Source organism: Podarcis vaucheri (assembly GCF_965113315.1).
Source record: "Podarcis vaucheri genome assembly, chromosome: 14".
Classification (NCBI taxonomy): domain Eukaryota; kingdom Metazoa; phylum Chordata; class Lepidosauria; order Squamata; family Lacertidae; genus Podarcis; species Podarcis vaucheri.
In genome coordinates, this window is record NC_138752.1 from 52,326,722 (window position 1) to 52,348,092 (window position 21,371).

The 21,371-nt window shown below is 49.5% G+C and overlaps 1 protein-coding gene across 4 annotated transcripts; it reads left to right on the plus strand.

Moving 5' to 3' along the window:
* The first annotated feature begins 1,320 nt into the window (after positions 1-1,320).
* AMZ1 (archaelysin family metallopeptidase 1) lies at positions 1,321-19,684 on the plus strand. 4 transcript variants are annotated; one of them, XM_082199846.1, is made up of 7 exons: positions 1,321-1,471; positions 8,360-8,699; positions 9,809-9,976; positions 11,738-11,866; positions 16,091-16,257; positions 17,196-17,372; positions 18,947-19,684. In XM_082199846.1, exons 2-7 carry the CDS (start codon positions 8,396-8,398, stop codon positions 19,514-19,516), a joined length of 1,515 nt encoding a protein of 504 aa, XP_082055972.1. In that variant the 5' UTR covers positions 1,321-1,471; positions 8,360-8,395; the 3' UTR covers positions 19,517-19,684. The 4 variants fall into 4 exon arrangements, with proteins under 4 accessions (XP_082055972.1, XP_082055973.1, XP_082055971.1 ...); XM_082199847.1 differs by having other exon boundaries at positions 1,345-1,471; positions 18,991-19,191; XM_082199845.1 differs by lacking the exon at positions 1,321-1,471 and adding an exon at positions 1,532-1,662.
* Positions 19,685-21,371: the final 1,687 nt, after the last annotated feature.

Below are 21,371 nucleotides of genomic sequence, written 5' to 3' on the forward strand. Positions count from 1 at the left end.
CCTGTTTGCTTCTATTTATTGTTCACTCCAATAACTTTGATGGAAGGGTGGTTTACCAGTATCGTAATAGATAAACAAGAATTAAATTTAAGTGTCCAGAGTACAAGAACCACTGCCCTGGGAGAAGAAGCAATGGAGGAGGACTGGAAAAAATTTAAAGACTATTTGCAAAAGTATTATAAGTTATATGAAACATAAGATGTCGTATGATTGGGAATTTAGCTCCAGTAATGAAACTTGAATATTTAAGAAATTTGATAAGATTTATGAAAGAACCAAGATTTAAATGGGTAAAAACGATATTATGGTATATTTTTAGAGTATATGGTGACCAAGAGATTTAAATCTAAATTGCAATTGAAAATATAAAGAAATACACGAAATAAGGGTATAATTTGCTGATAAATTTATTGTTAAGAATGCATTGTGCGGGGGACGGGGGAAGTCCAATGGAAATTTGAAATAAGTCATTGAAGTGGTCGTGTTTCTTTTCTTTTTTATTTCCTTTCTTCTTGTCTTTTCTTTTTATTCTTTGATTGTTCTGTTATTTCTGTAAAAATTGTAATAAAAATTATTATAAAAAAAAAACAGAGTACAAGAACCACTGCCCTACAGGTATCTGGTTGGCCGCTGTGAGAACAGGCTCCTGGACTAGATGAGCTATGGGCCTGATCCAGCAGCCAGGATCCTCGTACGTTTTCAGTGCATTTGGGTACCAGTTGCTGGAAACCCCGGAGCGGAGGGTGTTCTGGTCTTGCTCATGGGCTTTTCTCCATCTCCTTGGCCACTGTGAGGATGCTGGACTAGGGGCGCCCCTGCAGTGGCGTAGCGTGGGGGGTGCAGGGGGGCCCGGCCGCACCGGGCGCAACACCTGGGGGTTAGGGTTAGGGGGCGCAAATCTACGGGTTAGGGGGCGCAAATTACTTGCCTTGCCCCGGGTGCTGACAACCCACGCTACGCCACTGGGCCCCTGGCCTGATCCGGCCCCAGGGCTCTCCTAACGTCCTTCCCGGCAGCAGGGATAACATACTTGGCTCCTAACCTTGAACGCTCTTGGGAGGAAAAGGCTTGTTAAAAGCATTTTCCGGATGCCAGGGATGCAAAGGCTGGAACGCGCAAGACTTGCCAATACGTTCTGAGGAAGGGCCAGTCAAATGATAACCGGGGTGGTTTGTTTTTCCTGCGGTTTGTTTTCCTATCACGCCCCCACTTCCCCCAACACTGCCCCCCCACCTCATCGGAGCCCCCCCCTTCCTCCTGCCTCGCCTGCTCTCTCCCCAGTCCCCACCCCGCCTCTCCAGCCGGCGGCGCGCAAACCCCATCCGCCCGGCGCGTCACGGCTTCGCCAGCTGCCCCCGCTCCGTCTCCCGCTCGCCCCAGCGGGCCTCCCTCCCTCCCTCCCTCCCTCCCTCTCCGTCTGCAAGAAGGGAGATCCCCGCGCAATCCCAGCTGCGTTTGGAGGGAGAGCGAGGTAAGTGACGGACGCTTCGCCGCCGCCAAGCGCTGCAGATTTGCAAGAGAGGCGAGCGAGCGAGCGAGGAGGAACCCCGCTGCAAATCGAGGAGGAGGAGGAAACGCGCCTTTGCAAAGTGGCTTCTCCAGATCCGGGGAGGCGGCGGGAGGAGTTTGGGGACTCCCCACTCCCTGGGGAGAAAAGGGCAGGTGCGTCGCGCACAACTGCAAGAAATGCTGGCGAGCCACGTCGTTGCTCAGGCTCAGCCAAGCGCCGTCTTAGGAAGGGACTTCGCTCATATCCGCGTCGGCGCGGGAGATCCGTTCCCCGGCTTCGCTGCCGCCGCTCGACCGGGAGATTTCAGTTGCCCGGGGCTCCCGTTGCCCTTCGCCCGTCATCGGACGGGAAGAAGGACAAGCGTCGAGCAACGTGCGACAGGCTCGGGGGCAGAGGCGCTGCGGATCGGGAGGTGCTGCAGCGGGGTGTGAGTGAACGTGAGAATGAGCCCGGGAGTCGCGTTCCGGGGTCCGGCGCGCACGCGGGTCGGGAGAGCGTGACGGGCGGGCACCCGCGTCCACAGTGCCGGGCCGAAAGGGGAAAGGGGTCCCGAGGGGAGGGGGTGCGATCGGCGCCAGGGTTATCTCTAAACTCGCAGGATGCGCCAAGAGGGGCTGGTGTTCTGCAAAATAATACCGCCGCCCGCCCTGGCCCTCTGGAGGCCCTTCCGTTAACCTTTACATTCATGTAAATCCCGCCCCGCCTTTTTAATAGATGGAGCGAGCGCTTCTGAAGCAGGCAGCGTGGTTTAGGAGCATAGGAAGCTGCGTTGCCGATCTAGCTAGTGTTGCCAGCACTGGCCGGCAGCGGCACTCCAGGGGTTCAGAGGAGGCATTGCCAGCCCTGGATGGAAATGCTGGGACCTGTTGCATGCAAAACAGGTTCTTTAGCGGTAATCTACAGCCCTTCCCTAGGGCATCATTAAACAAAAATACTGTCCCACCCAAAAAGTGATATAGAATCAGGATTGTAGCGGTGGAAGCGACCCCACAGGTAATCTAGTGTCCAGCCTCCTGCAATGCAGAAATCACAACTAAAGCATCCAAGGTCTGCTTAAAAACCTCCAAGGAAAGGAAGTCTGCCATCTTCTGAGGGAGTCTGTTCTACGGCTGAACAGTTCTAGCTCTTCCAGATGTTTAATCTGAAGCTGCTTTCTTCTAACTTGAATCCATTAGTTTGGGTCCTACCCTCCAGAGCAGGAAAAAACAAGCTTGCTCCATCTTCCATGTGGCAGCCCTTTAGGAAAGCCATCAAATCCTCCTCTTTTCCAGACTAAACATACCCAACTCCTTCAACCGTTCCTCATTAGGCTTGGTTTCCGGACCCTTGATCATCTTGGTTGCCCTCCTCTGCACACGTTCCAGCTTGTCAACATCCTTCTTAAACTGCGACACCAAGAACTGGACACAGTACTCCAGCTGTGGTCTGACCAAGGCAGACTAGAGCAATACTATGACTTCCCTTGATCGGGGCATGATGCTTCTGTTGATGCAGCCTAGAATAGCATTTGTACTTTTTTGTTGCTGCAGCACACTCGCAGCCGTCATTCCTTCTCTGGTAACTGCTATGGATGGATGGCCAGACTGACCATCCAGGCACTGTGATTGTCTCCAAAGCATTCCCATACGGCAGTGTTAACGTTGCCAGACTTCATGTCACGTTTGCAGACATCTTTGTAACACAGAGTTGGTCTGCCGATGGGCTTGGTGCCCGAAGCCAACTCTCCGTAGAGCATGGGTAGGCAAACTAAAGCCCGGGGGCTGGATCCGGCCCAACCGCCTTCTAAATCCGGCCTGCGGACGGTCTGGGAATCAGCGTGATTTTACATGAGTAGAATGTGTGCTTTTATTTAAAATGCATCTCTGGGTTATTTGTGGGGCATAGGAATTTGTTCCTATTTTTTCTTCTTCAAAATATAGTCAAGCCCCCCACAAGGTCTGAGGGACAGTGGACCAGCCCCCTGCTGAAAAAGTTTGCTGACCCCTGCTGTAGAGCATGCCCCTGGGGATCCTGCCATCTTTCATTCTGTGGACATGGCCGAGCCAGAATAGGAGTGTGAACACACTGGGAATGTGGGCTTGAGAACACATCTTGGTTTGAGACTCTGCGCTGCCATGTGAAACCCCAAATTTTCCTGATGCAGCACATATGGAAAGTGTTGAGGCATCACTTCTGGTGGCTATAATTGCCCACGACTCACTTCCGTAAAGCAGCATGCTCAACAGGCAAGCCTGGGAGACCTTCGTCTTGGTATTGGATTTTAGCATCATCTTTCCCCAAAGCCTTTTGGAGAGGCAAGCTGTGGCCGTAGCTGCCTTGCTGGCACTCTTCTCCAGCTCTTCTCCTGTGATGCTGGCACTGGGAGGAGAGACAGTCTGGGTTGCTTCCCCAGGAAACAGGAAGGAGCCTGTGCAAACTGTGTGTAGGTAGACTCTTACTGCTCCTCATCACAGCACAATTCCTAGGAGCCACACACATCCAACGGTGAGGTAGATTAACATTACCAGTCATCTCCGTTTCCCAGGGACAGTCCCCGGATTTACAAATCAGTACCCATATAAAGGGATTAAGGGATGCGGGTGGCGCTGTGGGTTAAACCACAGAGCCTAGGACTTGCTGATCAGAAGGTTGGCAGTTCGAATCCCTGTGACAGGGTGAGCTCCCGTTGCTCTGTCCCTGCTCCTGCCCACCTAGCAGTTCGAAAGCACGTCAAAGTGCAAGTAGATAAATAGGTACCACTCTGGCGGGAAGGTGAACGGCGTTTCCGTGCGCTGCTCTGGTTCGCCAGAAGCGGCTTAGTCATGCTGGCCACATGACCCGCCCAGAAGCTGAACGCCGGCTCCCTCGGCCAATAAAGTGAGATGAGCGCCACAACCCCAGAGTTGGTCACGACTGGACCTAATGGTCAGGGGTCCCTTTACCTTCACCTTTACCCATATAAAATCCATTGAAGTTGAAAAGTGTCTCCCGGATTCATTGAAAAAAATCTGGTAAAACCTTAGGGTAGATCCATGCTCAGCTATGTCACAGAGCCCCAATTTTCCTACACCTCTTTTTAGTTGCCTGTCGTGTGAGCACAGGCCTCTGGCGGCTCCTGTTTTGCTTTTTTAAAACTGGTCTTGCCTTCAAAACAAGGCCCATTTATGCAAAGTATCCGGTCTCTCCAGAGAAGTGTGAACAAGGTGCCCCTGAGCAGTGTGGAAAAGCTGCCGTTTGCCCGTGGGCGCCTCCATGACATGGTTTTTATTCTGAGAAGCTCTGCATGGTGACGGTCTGTGTGCATTTCCTTGTCCTCTGTTCTGGGCACATGGGAAATGGCAGGAGAAGGAGGCTCCTGAATGTCTGCCAGGGCTGGGGGGGCAAACAGAACGGAGAGATCACTAAAATGAACGGCCAAGTGGAATATGCAGCTTTGAAACAGAGCGACAGAGCGGGGGGGGGGGAGGGAGCCCTTGGCAGAGTTGCAAAAGCCACGTGAACCTGTGAGCCAAATACGGCTTGCTTCAGCAGAGCATCATTATGAACTTCAGTTCATAATGTCCCACTCATTGCACTCTCTGATTTACAAATGGAAAATGAGGACTGAACGGGTGGCTTTGCCCAATGCCTTTAGCGACAGGCGATGCTAAACTGGATTTTGTGCTCCTCGTTTTCAAAGGGTTCAGCCACAACACGGTAGCTAGACTGGTGACTGGGAGTGGCCGCCGGGACCACATAACACCGGTCCTGAGAGATCTGCGTTGGCTCCCAGTACGTTTCTGAGCACAATTCAAAGTGCTGGTGCTGACCTTAAAAGCCCTAAACGGCCTCGGTCCAGTATACCTGAAGGAGCGTCTCCACCCCATCGTTCTGCCGGGACACTGAGGTCCAGCTCTGAGGGCCTTCTGGCAGTTCCCTCACTGCGAGTAGTGAGGTTACAGGGAACCAGGCATAGGGCCTTCTTGGTGGTGGTGCCCGCCATGTGGAATGCCCGCTCTTCAGGTGTGAAGGAAATAAGCAGCTATCTTATCTTTAAAATACATCTGAAGGCAGCCCTGTTTAGGGAAGTTTTTAATATTTAATGCTGTATTGTTTTTAACACTCGATTGGGAGCCGCCCAGAGTGGCTGGGGAAACTCAGCCAGGTGGTCAGGGTATAAATAATAAATTATTATTATTATTATATTATAACACAGCTTAGATCCAGATAGAATCACCAAGTTGGAAGACTTGGGACAGATAAGAGAAAGTCCTTCTTCACGCAGCACGTGGTCAAATGATGGAACTTGCTCCCCCAGGAGGCAGTGATGGCTACTAACCTGGATGGCTTGAAAAGAGGATGAGATGCATTTATTGACAGAGGAGAGGGCTCTCAGTGTCTGCTAGCCACAAGGGCCATACTCTGCCTTCCACAGTTGGAGGCAGCCATGATCCTGAATCCCACTTGATGCAAACCGTGGGAGGGGGGAGTGCTGCTCATATGCCCAAATCCTGCTTGCGGGTTTCCTATCTGGGCAATGGCCTTGGCCCAGTATACCTGAAGGAGCATCTCCACCTCCATCGTTCTGCCAGGACACTGAGGTCTAGCTCTGAGGGCCTTCTGGTGGTTGCCTCCCTGCAAGAAGTGGTGTTACAGGGAACCAGGCAGAGGGCCTTCTTGGTAGTGGCACCCGCCCTGTCTGACTTTTAGAAGACAACTGAAGGCAACCCTCTTTAGGGAAGTTTTTAATGTTAGATTTTTTAAAATATTCTGTTGGGAGATGCCCAGAGTGGCAGCCAGATGGGTGGGGTATACATATTCTTATTCTTATTCTTATTCATTAAGCCACTGTGAGAACAGGATGCTGGACTAGATGGGTCACTGGCAAGATGCTGCTAAGCCAGAGTCCCAGAATCCACAGCCTCTTTCTCACTCCCTTGAGCCATTCACTTGCCGCTGCCTTTTCATATGGAATAGGTTGCCAACTTCCCCTGCTCCTAGTGTAGCAGCCCAGGGTGTTGGAGTGGGGCTTAGGAGACCCGGGTTTAAACCACCTCCCTCAGCCATGAAGCTCACTGGGTGAGAGTCTCTCAGCATAGCCTGCCTCACAGGTTAGCTGTGAAGATAAAAAGGGGAAGGGGATATTGCCCTCGAGCTCTTTGGGTGAAAGGTAGGATATAAATGCAATACTACAACAATAAAAGAAACAGGATATTTTATTATCATTTACAGTGGTACCTTGGGTTACATATGCTTCAGGTTACAGGCGCTTCAGGTTACAGACTCCACTATCCCAGAAATATTACCTCGGGTTAAGAACTTTGCTTCAGGATGAGAACAGAAATCATGCTCCGGTGGCGCGACAGCAGCAGGAGGCCCCATTAGCTAAAGTGGTGCTTCAGGTTAAGAACAGTTTCAGGTTAAGAACGGACCTCCGGAACGAATTAAGTACTTAACCCGATGTACCACTGTATTTCTTAATTGCTTTCTAAGCAACCGTCTCAAGCTGATATATGCTAGAGATAATTAAAAAGACAAAAAAAGCAAAAACTTTTAAAATGAACCTTAAGCCATACAAAGCAGACATTTATGGTGAAGAGCCATTTATCCCACTGGGAAGCAGTCAGAACAAAAATGCCTCCAGTTGCTTCCAGAATGTGGGATCCTGCAGGGATGCTATTCCACAGAACAGGGATAGCCACACTAAAAGCCCTGTTCCGAGTTACTCCGGAGGAGGCTTCTGAGATCTTTGGAACTTGCAGGAGAAACTTTCCCACAGACCACACGGGGCTACTGAGTATATAAGAGATAAGGGGAACTCGCAGGAAACCTGATCCTGAGTTGTACAGGGACTTGTACTACTGTTAAATCATTGGACGCCAGACAGCTTTGCAAATCACCTGGAAATTCACCAGTAGACCCCAGTCTTCCTTGCAGGCACTTCTGGTTTAAAGCAGTAGGGTGCAAAACCTTTTGACGTCCCACGGTTAAACTCTCGTTCTGCCACACAGTTGTGCCCTATTTATTATGCTGCTCTTGTTGACTACCGTTGCTCCAGAATACGTCTTATCCGAGGAGGGGGGTGGCAGAGCAAGGCTCAGAATGAGAAGGATGGAGCTGAACCTTCAAAGAGAATAATTCATGGGTGCTTGTCGGGGAGTCGCTTGCTAGTAGCTGACTTACAAAGGGAATCATTTATGAAGAGATCATTGAAAATTGCACGTGGTGTAATTTAGGGGTTCCTGGCATGCTGGCAGCCGTAAGCAATGCATTGTATTACAGGAAGGAAGTTCCACGGAGCATCATTTTGGATGGAAACACTAAACCAAACCATTCTGCAACTGAAGATTGGGATTGAGTTTTCCCAGGGGATGGAGAAATAATCACTATTTTTTAAAACAGGCAGGTAGATAGCGTCTTACACCAGTTTCACTTATGCGATTGCAGACTTACGTGGATCACTGCCAAATAAATAAACAAACAAATAAATAAATAAGATGGAGAAAAAATAGGCGGGAGAGCAGGGGGAAATGGCTGGCAAGTCCAACCCCCTGCAATGTAGGAATCCTGCCGACAGTCGTCCCTCGTTGGGCTCGAACCACCAACCTTCTGGTTAATAGCCACATGCACTGACCCATTGTGCCAAGGATTGCCGGGGCGATGATTAAATACTTACATCTTCCTGGGATCTGATTATTTAACGGGCAACAAAACAAATGTGAAATGGTGCCCCCCTGGGTTCTGGGCTCACAGCTTTGATCTCTTCTGAACCGCCATCCTACAACACCTTGAGATGTTTCAGGTGATCCTCAGGGCTTGCTGGCTCCCCTGGCAAGCTCCCCTGAGAGCAGAGTCTAGTTAGATGCTGACCATGGTTTCTTCTCCTGGCAGAGGGCGGCACCACTGAAGCGGGGTCTGCCGTCAGCGATGTTGCAGTGCAGACATGCCCAAGAGTTCAGCTTTGGGCCCCGAGCGCTGAAGGACGCTCTGATCTCCACGAACCCTGCGCTGCAGGAGCTCTACGCCAAGGCCTTCTCCAGCGCCGAAAAGCTCTTCCTCTCCGAAGCGTACAACCCGCACAGGACACTTTTCTGCAGCCTGTTCATCCGGACGGCTTTCGACTGGCTCCTCAGCCACCCTGATGCCCCCGAGGACTTTGAAACCTTCTACTACTCCCTGCTGAGGAGGAAGCAGAGAGTCTACCGCAAGCACATATACCTGCAGCCTATAGGTAATGCACCTGCTGGGTCTTTGGCACCAACTAACAAAGGAGACAAGGATGCCATGTGTTGAATTGAGGTTGTGATGGGAGACAGGGAAAGAGGGACCTGTGGCTTTAGTGCCTTTCCTTGGGGTCAGGGCACCTGGTTTGCATGCAGAAGGTCTCAAGGTAGGGCTGGGGGAGACCCCTGCCTGAAACCCTGGTCAGCTGCTGCCAGTCAGTGTGAGCGATGCTGAGTTCGATGGACCAATGGTATGAACTCTGTATAAGGCAGCTTCCTATGTTCTTTAGAAGGGTGCCAGCCCTCCCATCAGATGTCAAAGAGATAAACAACTACCTGACATTTAGAAGACATCTGAAGGCAACCCTGTTCAGGGGAGTTTTATGTGTGACATTTTAATGTATTTATAATCTTTGTTGGAAGCTGCCCAGAGTGGCTGGAGAAACCCAGCCAGATGGGCAGGGTACAAATAAATTAATAATAATAATAATAATAATAATAATAATAATTACAGCAGCAACAGTAGTGGCTCTGACCACAACAGTACATGATAGTCTGACTGATTTCCCTGTAGTTCCTTTCTTTGACCAGGGCCTGGTGGTGACCGAATCTTCACCTGAAATCCCTTAGGAAACAGACTGAGAGGCCACTCCTGTCTTTGAAGTCCTGCTTCAAGTCCCCATAGGGACTTCACCAGAGCCAGTGCCCACCTTTAGTTTTACAATGGACCCTGTCTAAAACCCCCTAGAGGCAGTCACACATGTTGCTTTGGATGTAGTTGAAGACCCTGGATGTGTCTTCAACACATTCTGAAGATGCTGGATATTCCTTGGTAGACAAGCAAATTGTTTTCGCTTGCAGTAAATCTTCAGATACAGAGCGCTCTCTCTCTTATTAGTGATGTTCTTCTCTGAGGAAGGCAATGACTGCTCAAAAAGTGCAAGTGCCAGGCTCTTACAAAACATAAATAATATACAAATAATAACATTGGAGGTTTGTGCTCTGGGGATTCTTCTCCTTCCTTGAGATTTTTCTCCTTTCTTGCATTGCTGTAGGGCATAGTCCCCCCCCCTCAGAAAGAGTCCCAGAGGAACTGACTTGATGCTTCTGCTCTTAGATCTAAGCGACGGCCCTGCTGGGATCTCGCTGCTGGACTCCCTCTGTGGCTGCGTCGAGTCTTTCTTTTGGGGTCTCCGAGTAAAGTGCCTTCCTTCCGTCCCAGTCTCTTCCATCCACTGCTGTTACCGTCACAGCCAGGATTCGGACAGAGTGCAGCTTCATACAGGTAAGCCGACAGGAGAGCAAGTTGGGGGCAGCGAGGCGTGTTACTAGGAAATGGGGCTCAAGTCTGACTCGGGAGAAGGGGGTAAGTAGGGAACTTTGCCAGCCCAGAGGCAAGAGTTGGAGGCAGGGGATGCTTCATGGTTGGAGGGTGGAACACAGAATGGGTTGGAAGAGGAGGAGGAGGAGGCAGGGCAGGCAAATGAAGGGCCAGGTGCTTCCCCACCCTCCCCTGCACCACTGTCTCCCAGAACCAGAAGGGGAGTGAAAAGGGAGGAGCAGAGGAAGTTTCCACGGAGGCACAGTCTCCGGCTGCGTGCTCAAATCCCAACGGGAGAGAGTACATAAACTGGTGGAGGGGAAGTGGTCCCCTGTTTCTGCAATTGCTCCATAGAGGGCGGACCTGGGAAGAGCATAGTAGATGCTAGGCTGCTGTGTGTGGGTATTCAGAGCTGTAGAGGTGGCTTTAAGTGTGATCTTTGACAGTTAAGAGCTAGCTACCTCCCATGTGCATTCTTTTGGGTGGGAAGTGCCTTTGACAGTTACCGGGAACTTGAGGTCATCCTTGCCCTCTTCCCTTCACCCTTGAGTACGTCCTTGGGCCCCCTCAACCCTCTTAGGCCAGGGATAGAGAAGCAATGTGGCCCTCCAGAGGTTGTTGGACTCCAGTTCCCATCATCCTTGGCCACTGGCCGTGCTGGTGGAGCTGATGGGAATTGGAGTCCAGCAACCTCTGGAAGGCTGCACAGCTTTCCCACCCTGATTTAGGCGATGTTTGCCTTTTGCCTGCACAGTAGAGGAGGAAAGGTGTGAGGCAGGGGGTGGGAAAATAATCTTTCCATGGAAAATCATTCCATGACTAGCAGCTGCAACAGTAACCAACCAGATGGAGGACTGGAACCACATTTTCCTTTTGGAACACCCCCCCCCCCGCACCACAAAAAACATATTTCCATCCCTTTGTTTTCATGGGAAAAGGTGCTAACCCAAATTGGGTGTGTTCATAATGGATTCCGGATTAGACTGATACCCTGCGGATGTGTTCTGTTCATCCTGTTCCACCCCAGCTACTCAGGAAAGCTTGCAATATATTTAAACTAAGGCTTGAAAATAAACGCTAAAAAATCTCTTTGGAATAACAAGTCATTACAGAATATAATAGTTTTGGTCCAAGCTACCTGAAAGCTCCTATTTCCCTATACAAACCCATCCAGGTATTAAGATCCTCGAATGAGCATCTTCTCCTGGCCTCATCAATATAAGAGGCACAGTTGGTGGTGACATGGGAGAGACAGGGCCTTTTCTGTGGCTGCTCCCATACTGTGGGATTCCTTCCCAAGAGAGGTCAGACTGGCTCCCTTTACTTTATCTTGTGAACCTCCCTGAGATCTTCAGATGAAGGGCAGTATATAATTTATTATTATTATTATTATTATTATTATTATTATTATTATTATTATTAAAAATACTTTACTGCTAGTTCCAACTGTGTTTCTCATGTATTTTAACTGTGTTTTTCCATTGGCTAGTTTTATTGCTTTGTATTTTCCAATAGTGTTTTTAAATGCTGTCAGCTGCCTTGAATCCCATCTTGGGAGAAAGGCAGGATATAAATACACAAACAGACAAACAAAAGCCAGGGTAGGCGTTACTTACTGCTGAAGGGCAGGGAAGAGGTTTCTAAATTCTCCACCAAGGGAATTGAAAGATTGACAAGTTTCACCGGATTGTGTCTTTTGTTTTGGCATCTTCCTTCCCCCCGTAGATGGGATCCTGACCTTTCTGAAGAACAACAAGCCCATGGATGCCCTCTGCGTCTTGGGTCTCACCCTTGCCGACCTCTACCCCTGTGAAACATGGAGCTTCACCTTCAGCAAGTTCTTGCCTGGCCAAGGTTTGTCCAGGGATGGGGAGGAAAACACCTCCATAGTTCTCTTAAAAACTAGTAGTGATGAGGCCGTATGCTAGGGGACACTTTTTTTTTTTTTTTTGGAGCTGAGTAGCAACAGGGAGTCAGTAGTGGAGATGGTGGGGCAAAAGAACACATGCATATTGTATAAAGGTGCAAAGCCCTTCTTTTGCACCCTGTGAAACATAAATGCACATTTTTTAAAAAACTGGGCAACAGCACGCCACACGCCCGTGACTCCCGAGCCTTCCCCAATCTCCTGTCCCCTTCCTCCTTTGTTTTGACTGATTGGGGCAGGCTTGGGAGTCACAGGCGGGCGGCTGTTGCCCAGTTTTTTTTAAAAAAACTCTGCACATTTATGTTTCACAGGGTGCAAAAGAAGGGCTTTGGACCTTGCCTAGCAGAGAAACCACTTGCCTTGCACCCCTCCTGGGCAACGCCCGCCTGCCCGTGACTCCTGAGGCTCCCCAGATCTGTCAAAACAAAGGGGGAAGGGGGCAGGAGATCTGTACCACCGGACATTCCTGGTTCCCCTTCAGCAGTGGAGGCGACAGCGAGCAGCTCCTGAAGCCAGCCAGAGCCAACTGCACTACCAGGCTGGCTCCAGGCTGCTGAGGCTGCCACCGCCATGTTTCCCAGGGACAGATTTGCAAATCTAGGGACATTCCAGGGACGGAATTTGACTGGGGACAGATTTGCAAATCCAGGGACTGTCCCCGGGAACAGGGGATGTCTGGTAACCCTACCGTATGCCCTCTGGGGAGGGAGCTCCAAAGATGTGGAGCCACCAGTAAAAAGGCTCTGTCTCTGGAACCCACCAGTCTAACAGCATAAATGTAGTATCATCTCCCTCTCTGCAGGAAAGGACCATAGTTCAATGGGCACAGCATCTGACCTCGAAGCTAAAGGTCCCAGGTTCCACCCCCAACATCTCCTGACAGGGCTGAGAGAGACACCTCTCTAAAACCCTGCAGAGCTGCCAATCAGTGTTGACAGTACTGATTTAGATGGACCAACCAGTGGTCTGACTTCGTTGCCTATGTTCCTGTGCTCTTCTTTCAACTTGCCACACCCAAGCCCACCTTTTCCATGAAGCACTTCCTTAACATCCACACTCCAGCCTTCATTCCCAGAATGAGCACCTCTGGCTGCATCTGCTCACATCTATCACCTGTTGCCTTGGCTCTCACCTCCGTTTGCTATCCCAGGGATGGCAGGAGTTGCAGTCACAGGTTGACCACTCCCATTTGGGACTGTGAGCTCCTTGGAGTGTGAGGTGTGATGCTGAAGCCAGATGCACACAGGTGGGGGAATTCATGGCTATAAGTGGCTACTAGGCACAATGGCTCTGCTCTGCCTCTACAGTTGGGAGGCAGCAGCAGCAGCAGAAGAGTTTGGACTTGATATCCTGCCTTCCACTCCCCTTTTTGTTGTTGTTTAGTCATTTAGTCGTGTCCGCCTCTTCGCACGCCAGGCCCTCCTGTATTCCACTGCCTCCCGCAGTTTGGTCAAACTCATGCTGGTAGCTTTGAGAACACTGTCCAACCATCTCATCCTCTGTCGTCCCCTTCTCCTTGTGCCCTCCATCTTTCCCAACATCAGGGTCTTTTCCAGGGAGTCTTCTCTTCTCATGAGGTGGCCAATTCACTCCCCTTAAGGAGTCTCAAAGCGGCTCACAATCTCCTTTCCCTTCCTCCCCCACAACAAACACTCTGTGAGGTGAGTGAGGCTGAGAGACATCAGAGAAGTGTGACTCGCCCAAGGTCACTCAGCAGCTGCAGGTGGAGGAGCAGGGAAGTGAACCCGGTTCACCAGATTACGAGTCCACCGCTCTTAACCACTACACCACTGGAGAGGAGGATGCTGGACCAGCAGAGTCACTGGTCTGGTGCAGCAGGTTCTCCTTAAGTTCTTAATGCGTTTGCCCCTCCCGGTATATTTTTGACTGGATTAATTTAAGAGCGGAACAATGATCGATTGTGGTCCTCTCCTCCTGAAATCCTGCCAGTTCTTCCGCTATTCTGCAGTTTTCTATAACTTGTTGTTCCGGTTTCATTAATAGTTGCCAAGCGTTTCATGTGGCAGGGATATCAATGAGGTTCATTGGGTGGTTAATTAGTTGGACAGCCTCCACCCCACTTTCTGATATAGAGGAACCCTGGTAAACCAACCAGATGGACATTAGGCGGTTTTCTTCAAAAATAAGACAAACAAAGGATCCTACCAGATTAATTGTAATTTAATTCATTTAGCTCTACCAGCGCTTTTTTTTTTGCAGCACAGTTATCAATCCTGCTGCTTTTACAAATGCTTGTTTTATGCTTTTTAAAATTGGGTTTTCTTGCAGTTTAGTAATCTGGAATTCTATATTTTAAGCTGCCTGGGAATTGATCTGAAATAATAAAATAAATACTAACGAAACGCCTGTGAGGGTACACTAGGTAAAGCTACCTGTGGCAGAGCATCTTCTTGGCTTGTGTAGTCAAGTCCCAGGGGCCTGGGTGCTGCTGTATAAACTCTGTGGCTCAGTAGGCCAGATCTTTCGGTCCCTCTGTGGGCAGGCAGGTGAGTCCATCCACTTGTCAATCATCTGGTGTTATAATGACATCAAGGTTGACCCACGGAGATCAGGGAGGGGTTGTTCCACCAACATGTTCCCCATAGCAGGGGTTCCATCTCGCCCTCTGGATTGTGGATGCCTGCCGCCGCAACATGGAAGTTGCGGTGGCTGGCAGCTCCTCTTCCTCCTCAGCCAGCGACGCACCCTTTTCCACGATGGAGGGGCTCTGTGTCCAAGCTCTCCCCTTGAAAAGGGTGCGTCGCTGGTTGGCTGTGGAGGGCGGAGATGAACTGTTTCTATCTCAGAGGCAGCACCATAGCCTACCGGCGGCTTTTCTCATTGACTTTGTGGGTGCCCACAAGCACCCACAGCCCCCTGGAGTTGGCTCTTATGCCCCATAGGGAACACAGTGGCAAAGCAGCATCTTGTTGTTGTTTAGTCGTTTAGTCATGTCCGACTCTTCGTGACCCCATGGACCAGAAAACGCCAGGCACTCCTGTCTTCCACTGCCTCCCGCAGTTTGGTCAAACTCATGCTGGTAGCCTCAAGAACACTGTCCAACCATCTTGTCCTCTGTCATCCTCTTCTCCTTGTACCCTCAATCTTTCCCAATGCCAGGGTCTTTTCCAGGGAGTCTTCTCATGAGGTGGCCAAAGTATTGGAACCTCAGCTTCAGGATCTGTCCTTCCAGTGAGCACTCAGGGCTGATTTCCTTCAGAATGGAAAGATTTGATCTTCTTGCAGTCCATGGGATTTTCAAGAGTCTCCTCCAGCACCATAATTCAAAAGCATCTATTCTTTGGCGATCAGCCTTCTTTATGGTCCAGCTCTCACTTCCATACATCACTAGCAGGGCTGAATTCTCTGTTCATCAGTTAAATGCTACTACTTTGGCTGAATGTGCAAATTCCCTATGGGGAACTGGTGGGCACAGGCAGTGCAGAATTGAACCCTGTTCCCGCACCCATCAGCTTATGTCGGGTGATTGATAGCTGGGCCTGGTTTTGGAGAAATGGCCTTGCGGGCAAAAGTGGACCTCCTGGCAGGCCAAGATTGGCCCAGAGGCCAGAGACACCCAACTCCTGCTATAATGGATTTATCTGAATATTAAAGTTGCGTACAGTAGCATATTAAAAATTGAGTAATTATGAAGTTTTATTTTTCTGCTTGTCAGTCTTTAATAAATTTAATGAACTTTTTTTTTAAAAAAAGAAGTCAATAAGATATACTACTGAGCATTATTCTGCATGCAAAGTTCTGCACAATTTGCTTAATGCATTCTGAGGCTCCTCAAGTACACGTTTACCACATACTCTCCAGCAACAAAACCTCCTATTAACTGGTACTTAACCCCTCACTATTCTATAGAGGCATCACACTGGTTTGCTGTGTGCATAATGAAACCAAGCCGCAGTCATCCTCAGCTCCATCTCTCTCTTGCTTAATGCTTAATTTTTAGATGATAAAACAATGCTGGGATCAGACTGACATCTGTCCATCTTCTCTATATATTTCAACAGACTTCATTATATAACAGATATCTCTATACCCAGATGTGTAAGGGTAGTTTTCCTATCTGGGTGGGATGCCTTGGTGTTTGAGGAAATGAGGCTGACCTCTCTCTCCCCTCTTGTTTCCTGCCTCCGCAGAGGTGGGGGTCTGCAGCTTTGCCAGGTTCACGGGCGACTTCCCCCAGATGGGTTGCACCACATTAAACCCAGCGCCATGGAGACAAGAGGTTCATGACGAAGTTATGGAGCATGCCAGACATCAGGCGTTGCTGTTCAACATGCTGGAGATGCTCCAGTGTTGCAAGGTGAGGCGTGCAATATTTCCCTGTGCTGCATGCAGAAGGACCCAGGTTAAGTGCCCAGCAATTAAAAACACACACAAAAGGACCTGGATTTACATATAAGCTAAAGAAGCTATAGCTTAGGGTCCCACTCTCTTGGGACCCCCCAAAAAATTAAAGGGAAAAAAACACCTGCATGTACATTTCCAAAATATAAGATAAAAAACAAATAAAAGTTACATACAGCAACAGTGTTTTGTGTTGGGTAGGTTCCTAGTAATGGGTCCTGCCTGCTAGCCTGCTATTTCCTAAAATATCCCTGATTTGCTCATTTCTATATATAGGGTGCCTACATTCTGCATGGACTGGTTGCAGGGCAACATGTAGCATGCAGCTGCAGACTGCAGTGCAGCACAGTTGAATGTAGGTCCATCTGTTGTACCTGTTATCTAATATTAAAGAGTGCTTGTAGAATGATGATCAGGCAGCGTAGACTAAGGGTATGAGCATATATTCAACACAAAAAACAGTGACAATTTGTTGTTGACGAAACAAGCTATAGTTTATGGCCCACTCTCTTGGGAACCCCAAAAAATGTAAAGGAAAAGAAAAACTGGGTGTACATTTCCAAAATATAAGATAAAAAACAAATAAAATACAGCAACAGTGTTTTGTGTTGTGTAGGCTCCTATCTCTTATGTGCAAATGGCTTTAGATACCTATTAGGTCCATAAATTACCATATAGCATATATTCAACACAAAAAACAGTGACAATTTGTTGCTGACAAAGGACAGCTGGACATATAAAGGGCCCCATTACCTTCAGGAGCTGAGGGCCTCATCAAACCTCAATCTGGCTGTGGTGATGGTGGAGGAAAGGAGAACCAGTTCAAGGCAGGAAAGGCAAGCTCAACAGTGAAAGTTCAGCTTAATCTGCTCTTGGTTTTCCCCCCATTGAAAGGTCACATGCCATGAGATCTGCCACCTGATTGGCTTGGGGAATTGCCGTTGGCTCCAGTGCATCATGCAGGGGGCTCTGAGTTTGGATGAAGTTCTGCTGCGGCCGCTGGAGCCCTGCCCAATATGCCTCCGGAAGCTGCAGTACGTGGTGGGTTTCAAACTCATCGAGCGCTACAAGGTAAGAGAATCAGAGAGCAAGGTGGCTCTTTCCCCTCCTTTCTGCAAGGCAGGGGTTCGTCTGGTCACTAGCTCCAGGCTGCTCATCTTATAATCCCCATCAGAGGGAGACGGAAGCAGAGAAGTTGTCAGGAGAGCAGAAACCTACAGGCAGCTCAAGAGAGTCTCAAGACATTTGCCATGTAGGAAAGGCAAGGGATTAGCCTGTCTGTGTCCCTGTGTGGCTCTCCTCATACAGGTCCTCATTCTGGCCAGGCTATGCACCCCTAAGGCACAGGATAAGGCTGAGAGAGGACTGGCCATGGAGCAGGTGCTGGTTCCAGATGCTGTGCAGGGGCTCTGCAGGATCTGGGACCACACTCAAGGGAAATGCTTGATGCTTTAGTTCAGCTCTCCATATACTTTGGACTGCTGGACCCATCAGCCTCAGCTTGTGCTTTTTGGGGCTGATAGGAGTTGTAATCCAAAAGATCTAGTTGACAAAGGCTGCTTTAATCTGAGCTGAAGCAAATGCTTCAATAGCAAATTAGAGCTATAACAATAATTTATTAAATATATGGGTTTCCTCAACCACTCTGGGCAGCTTCCAACAGAATATTAAAATACTGCAATACATCAAACACTAAAAGCTTCCCTAAACAGGGCTGCCTTCAGATGTCTTCTAAAAGTCTGGCAGTTGTTTTTCTCTTTGACATCTGGTGGGAGGGCGTTCCACAGGGCGGGTGCCACCACCGAGAAGGCCCTCTGCCTGGTTCCCTGTAATCTCACTTCTCACAGTGAGGGAACCACCAGAAGGCCCTCAGCACTAGACAATGGGGGTGGAGATGCTCCTTCAGGTATACAGGACTGAGGCCATTTAGGGCTTTAAAAGCCAGTGCCAACGCCTTGAATTGTGCTCGGAAATGTACTGGGAGCCAATGCAGGTCTCTCAGGAATGGTGTTATATGGTCCCAGTGGCCGCTCCCAGTCACCAGTATAGCTGCTACATTGTGGATTATTTGCAGTTTCTGAGTCACCTTCAAAGGTAGCCCCAAGCAGAGCGCATTGCGGTAGTCCAAGCGGGAGATAACCAGAGCATGCACCATTCTGGCGAGACAGTCTGTGGGCAGGTAGGGTCTCAGCCTACGTACCAGATGGAGCTGGTAGACAGACACAGAGCTGACCTGTGCCTCCATGGACAGCTGTGAGTCCAAAATGACTCCCAGGCTGCGGACCTGGTCCTTCAGGGGCACAGTTACCCCATTCAGGACCAGGGAGTCCCCCACATCTGCCCGCCCCCTGTCCTCCAAAGATAGTACTTCTGTCTTGTCAGGATTCAACCTCAATCTGTCAGCCACCATCCATCCTCCAACTTGCCCAAATCAGGAGTGTCAGAGAAGGTTCAGAGAAAGTCCAGGTAGGGACTTCTGCCTGGGGAGCTGCTGGCAGTCCATGTAGACAACCCCGAGCTAGGTAGAGAAATGGGTCTCACTTGGAACAAGGCAGCGCCCTCTGTTTCTGTGCTCCCTGATTATCAGTGCCCTGATCTGAAATGGCAACAGAAGCAGTCACCCCGTTTTATGTTCTCTGGTGCAGAAACTCTATGCCTGGATGCAAACTCTTTTGTCTACCTGGCCCAGCCAAGACCCGGCAGACTTGTCCGTGTCGGAAGACGTTTTGCCGTACAGCGCTGACTCTGGGATGGGTGGAGAGAATGATTCCGAAGCGGTGACGTCCCTCTCGGAGCCCCTGACCCCAGATACTTGCAGCCAGGCGGTTTCCACGTTGCAGGATCTTGACCTCGACGAGCCGTCCTGTTCTCTGGCCGATGCTACCAGCCAGGAGCGACTGGGCGGTGCTCCCAAGCCCTCAGACATAATTAAGGAGTACACCCTGTGGCTGGAGATGTGTATCGCTGCTCTCGAGAAGGACGTCTCTGAGGAGGATCTCTTGCAAGTAGACAAGGCGGTGGACGCCCTGGCCCGCTGGGAAATGTTCACGGGGGAGCTGCCCAGCGTCCGAAGGGACCTGCCTTTTGCCAGTGACACTGCGGGGCTGCGGAAGGTCCTTGGAGACAAATTCTCCTCCTTGAGAAGGAAACTGAGCTCCAGGAAAGCAGCCAGGGGTGAATCGTCCCCTTGTCGCTGGAGATGGGAGGACAGCTAGCCCCACGGAGACACACTGCCTGTTTCTCATATTCATTAATTGTGGGTTTTGTTAGATCCCTTTCTTCTTGTTATGCCTCTCGCCCTTTCCACTGCAAGTTCTCGTTGATTTATCAGAGCAAGAATCAAGAACTCTGCTAGTGCAATTAAAAAAAAATCTTCTACTGAAGTATTTCCTTGTCCTTCCTGATGCAACTCTTTGGTTTGTTGTATCCAAATACGCAAATATGATCAGAAGACTCTTTCAGGTAACCGTTGTTAAGTCATATATATAGAGCTTTAAAAGTTTTAACCAGTACTTTAAATCGGGCCTGAAAACCGACCCAGGTAGACTATTTGGTCCAAACTTGGCATTTTTCTTTTAGGGCTTTGAGAGTTAAATGTATTTTAAGACAAGCAGATTCTCCTCTCTCCCACCTCCCACCAAGTCATGAACTTTGTTCTATATAGCTGCACTCAAATTCCAAGGCTAAAGCATTGACACCCCCCCCCAAATAATGTCACCTTTTTAAGGATCCAGCTATAAATAACTTGAGCTCCTTTGCTGCATAATAAAGCAACTGAGAGGAATGCATGCTTTCCTGGCAATCTCTAGAGACACTTGGCCCTTTTCAACCAAGGAGAAGAGGGGCTGGTGTGGAAATTGTCCCTCCACGTACACAAAGTTTGAAAAGTATCTGCAAGTGTTCCTTTAGAACAGTGTTTCCCAACCGGTGTTCCGCGGCACACTACTGTGCCGTGAGACCTTGGCTGGTGTGCCGTGGGAGGGAGGCGGGCGAGTCGGGCGGTGAGAGGCGGCGGCGGCGAGGATCCGCGTCGAGCCGGGGGCGGCTCCGCGGTGGTGGTGCCGAGCGGCGGGGCAGCGCGTGCAAAAGGGAGAGCGCGAGACAGCGGAGGAGGAGGAGGCCGGCATGTCCGGGCAGCAGCAGCAACAACAGCAGCAGCAACTCCCGGCGACGGCTCCTCAAGCCCCGCCGCCCCCTCCTCCGCCCGCTATCGCCGCCACCACCACAACAGCCGCCACCGCCTCAGTTGCCGCCGTCCCTCAGTCCCTCGCTCTGCTGCCTCCTCCCACCCCCAAAGCTTGGAGGTTCCCCGGCAAGGGGGAGGGAAAAAACTTTCACTTTCGTGCGTCCCTCCCGGCGTGACGCTGCACGCTGACGTCACGGGGCGGGGCTTTAATGGTGGTGTGCCGTGAGATTTTTTTTCAGTAAACAGGTGTGCCGTTGCCCAAAAAAGTTTGGGAAACACTGCTTTAGAAACAGGAAGCCAGGATGTAGTTCTTCCAAACAAATGCAATTTAAAGTTTAAAAAAGCATAATCTTGCAAGCACTGCTTTTAAAAAAAAATAAATAAGAGAAAGTGCTGTTACTCACCATGAAGTTGTTATACCAGAAAAAAAAGAACTTCTTGCAACCATACTAAATAAATCTCAGCTGTTGTGCTAACTTATTGCACCACGGTTCCAGCACATGCAAATGATTCTGGAAGATATTGTTATGATCTTCATGACATGCAAGACACAGGCTGGCTGAACTGAGAGAACATGACTTTGAGTGCACCCAGCACTCTCTGGCAAGCTCTCCACACATTGCAGTGTATGATGATGATGATGATGATGATGATGATAATAATAATAAGTAAAAATAATAATAATTTTTTATTTATACCCTGCCCTCCCCGGCCAGAGCCGGGGTCAGGGTGGCTAACACCAGTAAAATTACAATAAAAACATAATGGGGGGGGGGAAGACCCAATTTAAAATACAAGTTAAAAATACAATTTAAAACGCAGCCTCATTTTAATAGTAGCCCATAGATCAAAACCATAAGGGGAGGGAAACATAAGGGTCAGAC

Excerpts from the sequence above, each read along its gene's own strand:
- AMZ1 (XM_082199846.1), top strand. The coding sequence starts at position 8,396 with ATGTTGCAGTGCAGACATGCCCAAGAGTTCAGCTTTGGGCCCCGAGCG. Across the intron at positions 8,700-9,808 it reads CATATACCTGCAGCCTATAG|ATCTAAGCGACGGCCCTGCT; the intron begins GTAATGCACCTG and ends TTCTGCTCTTAG. Across the intron at positions 11,867-16,090 it reads CAAGTTCTTGCCTGGCCAAG|AGGTGGGGGTCTGCAGCTTT; the intron begins GTTTGTCCAGGG and ends CTGCCTCCGCAG.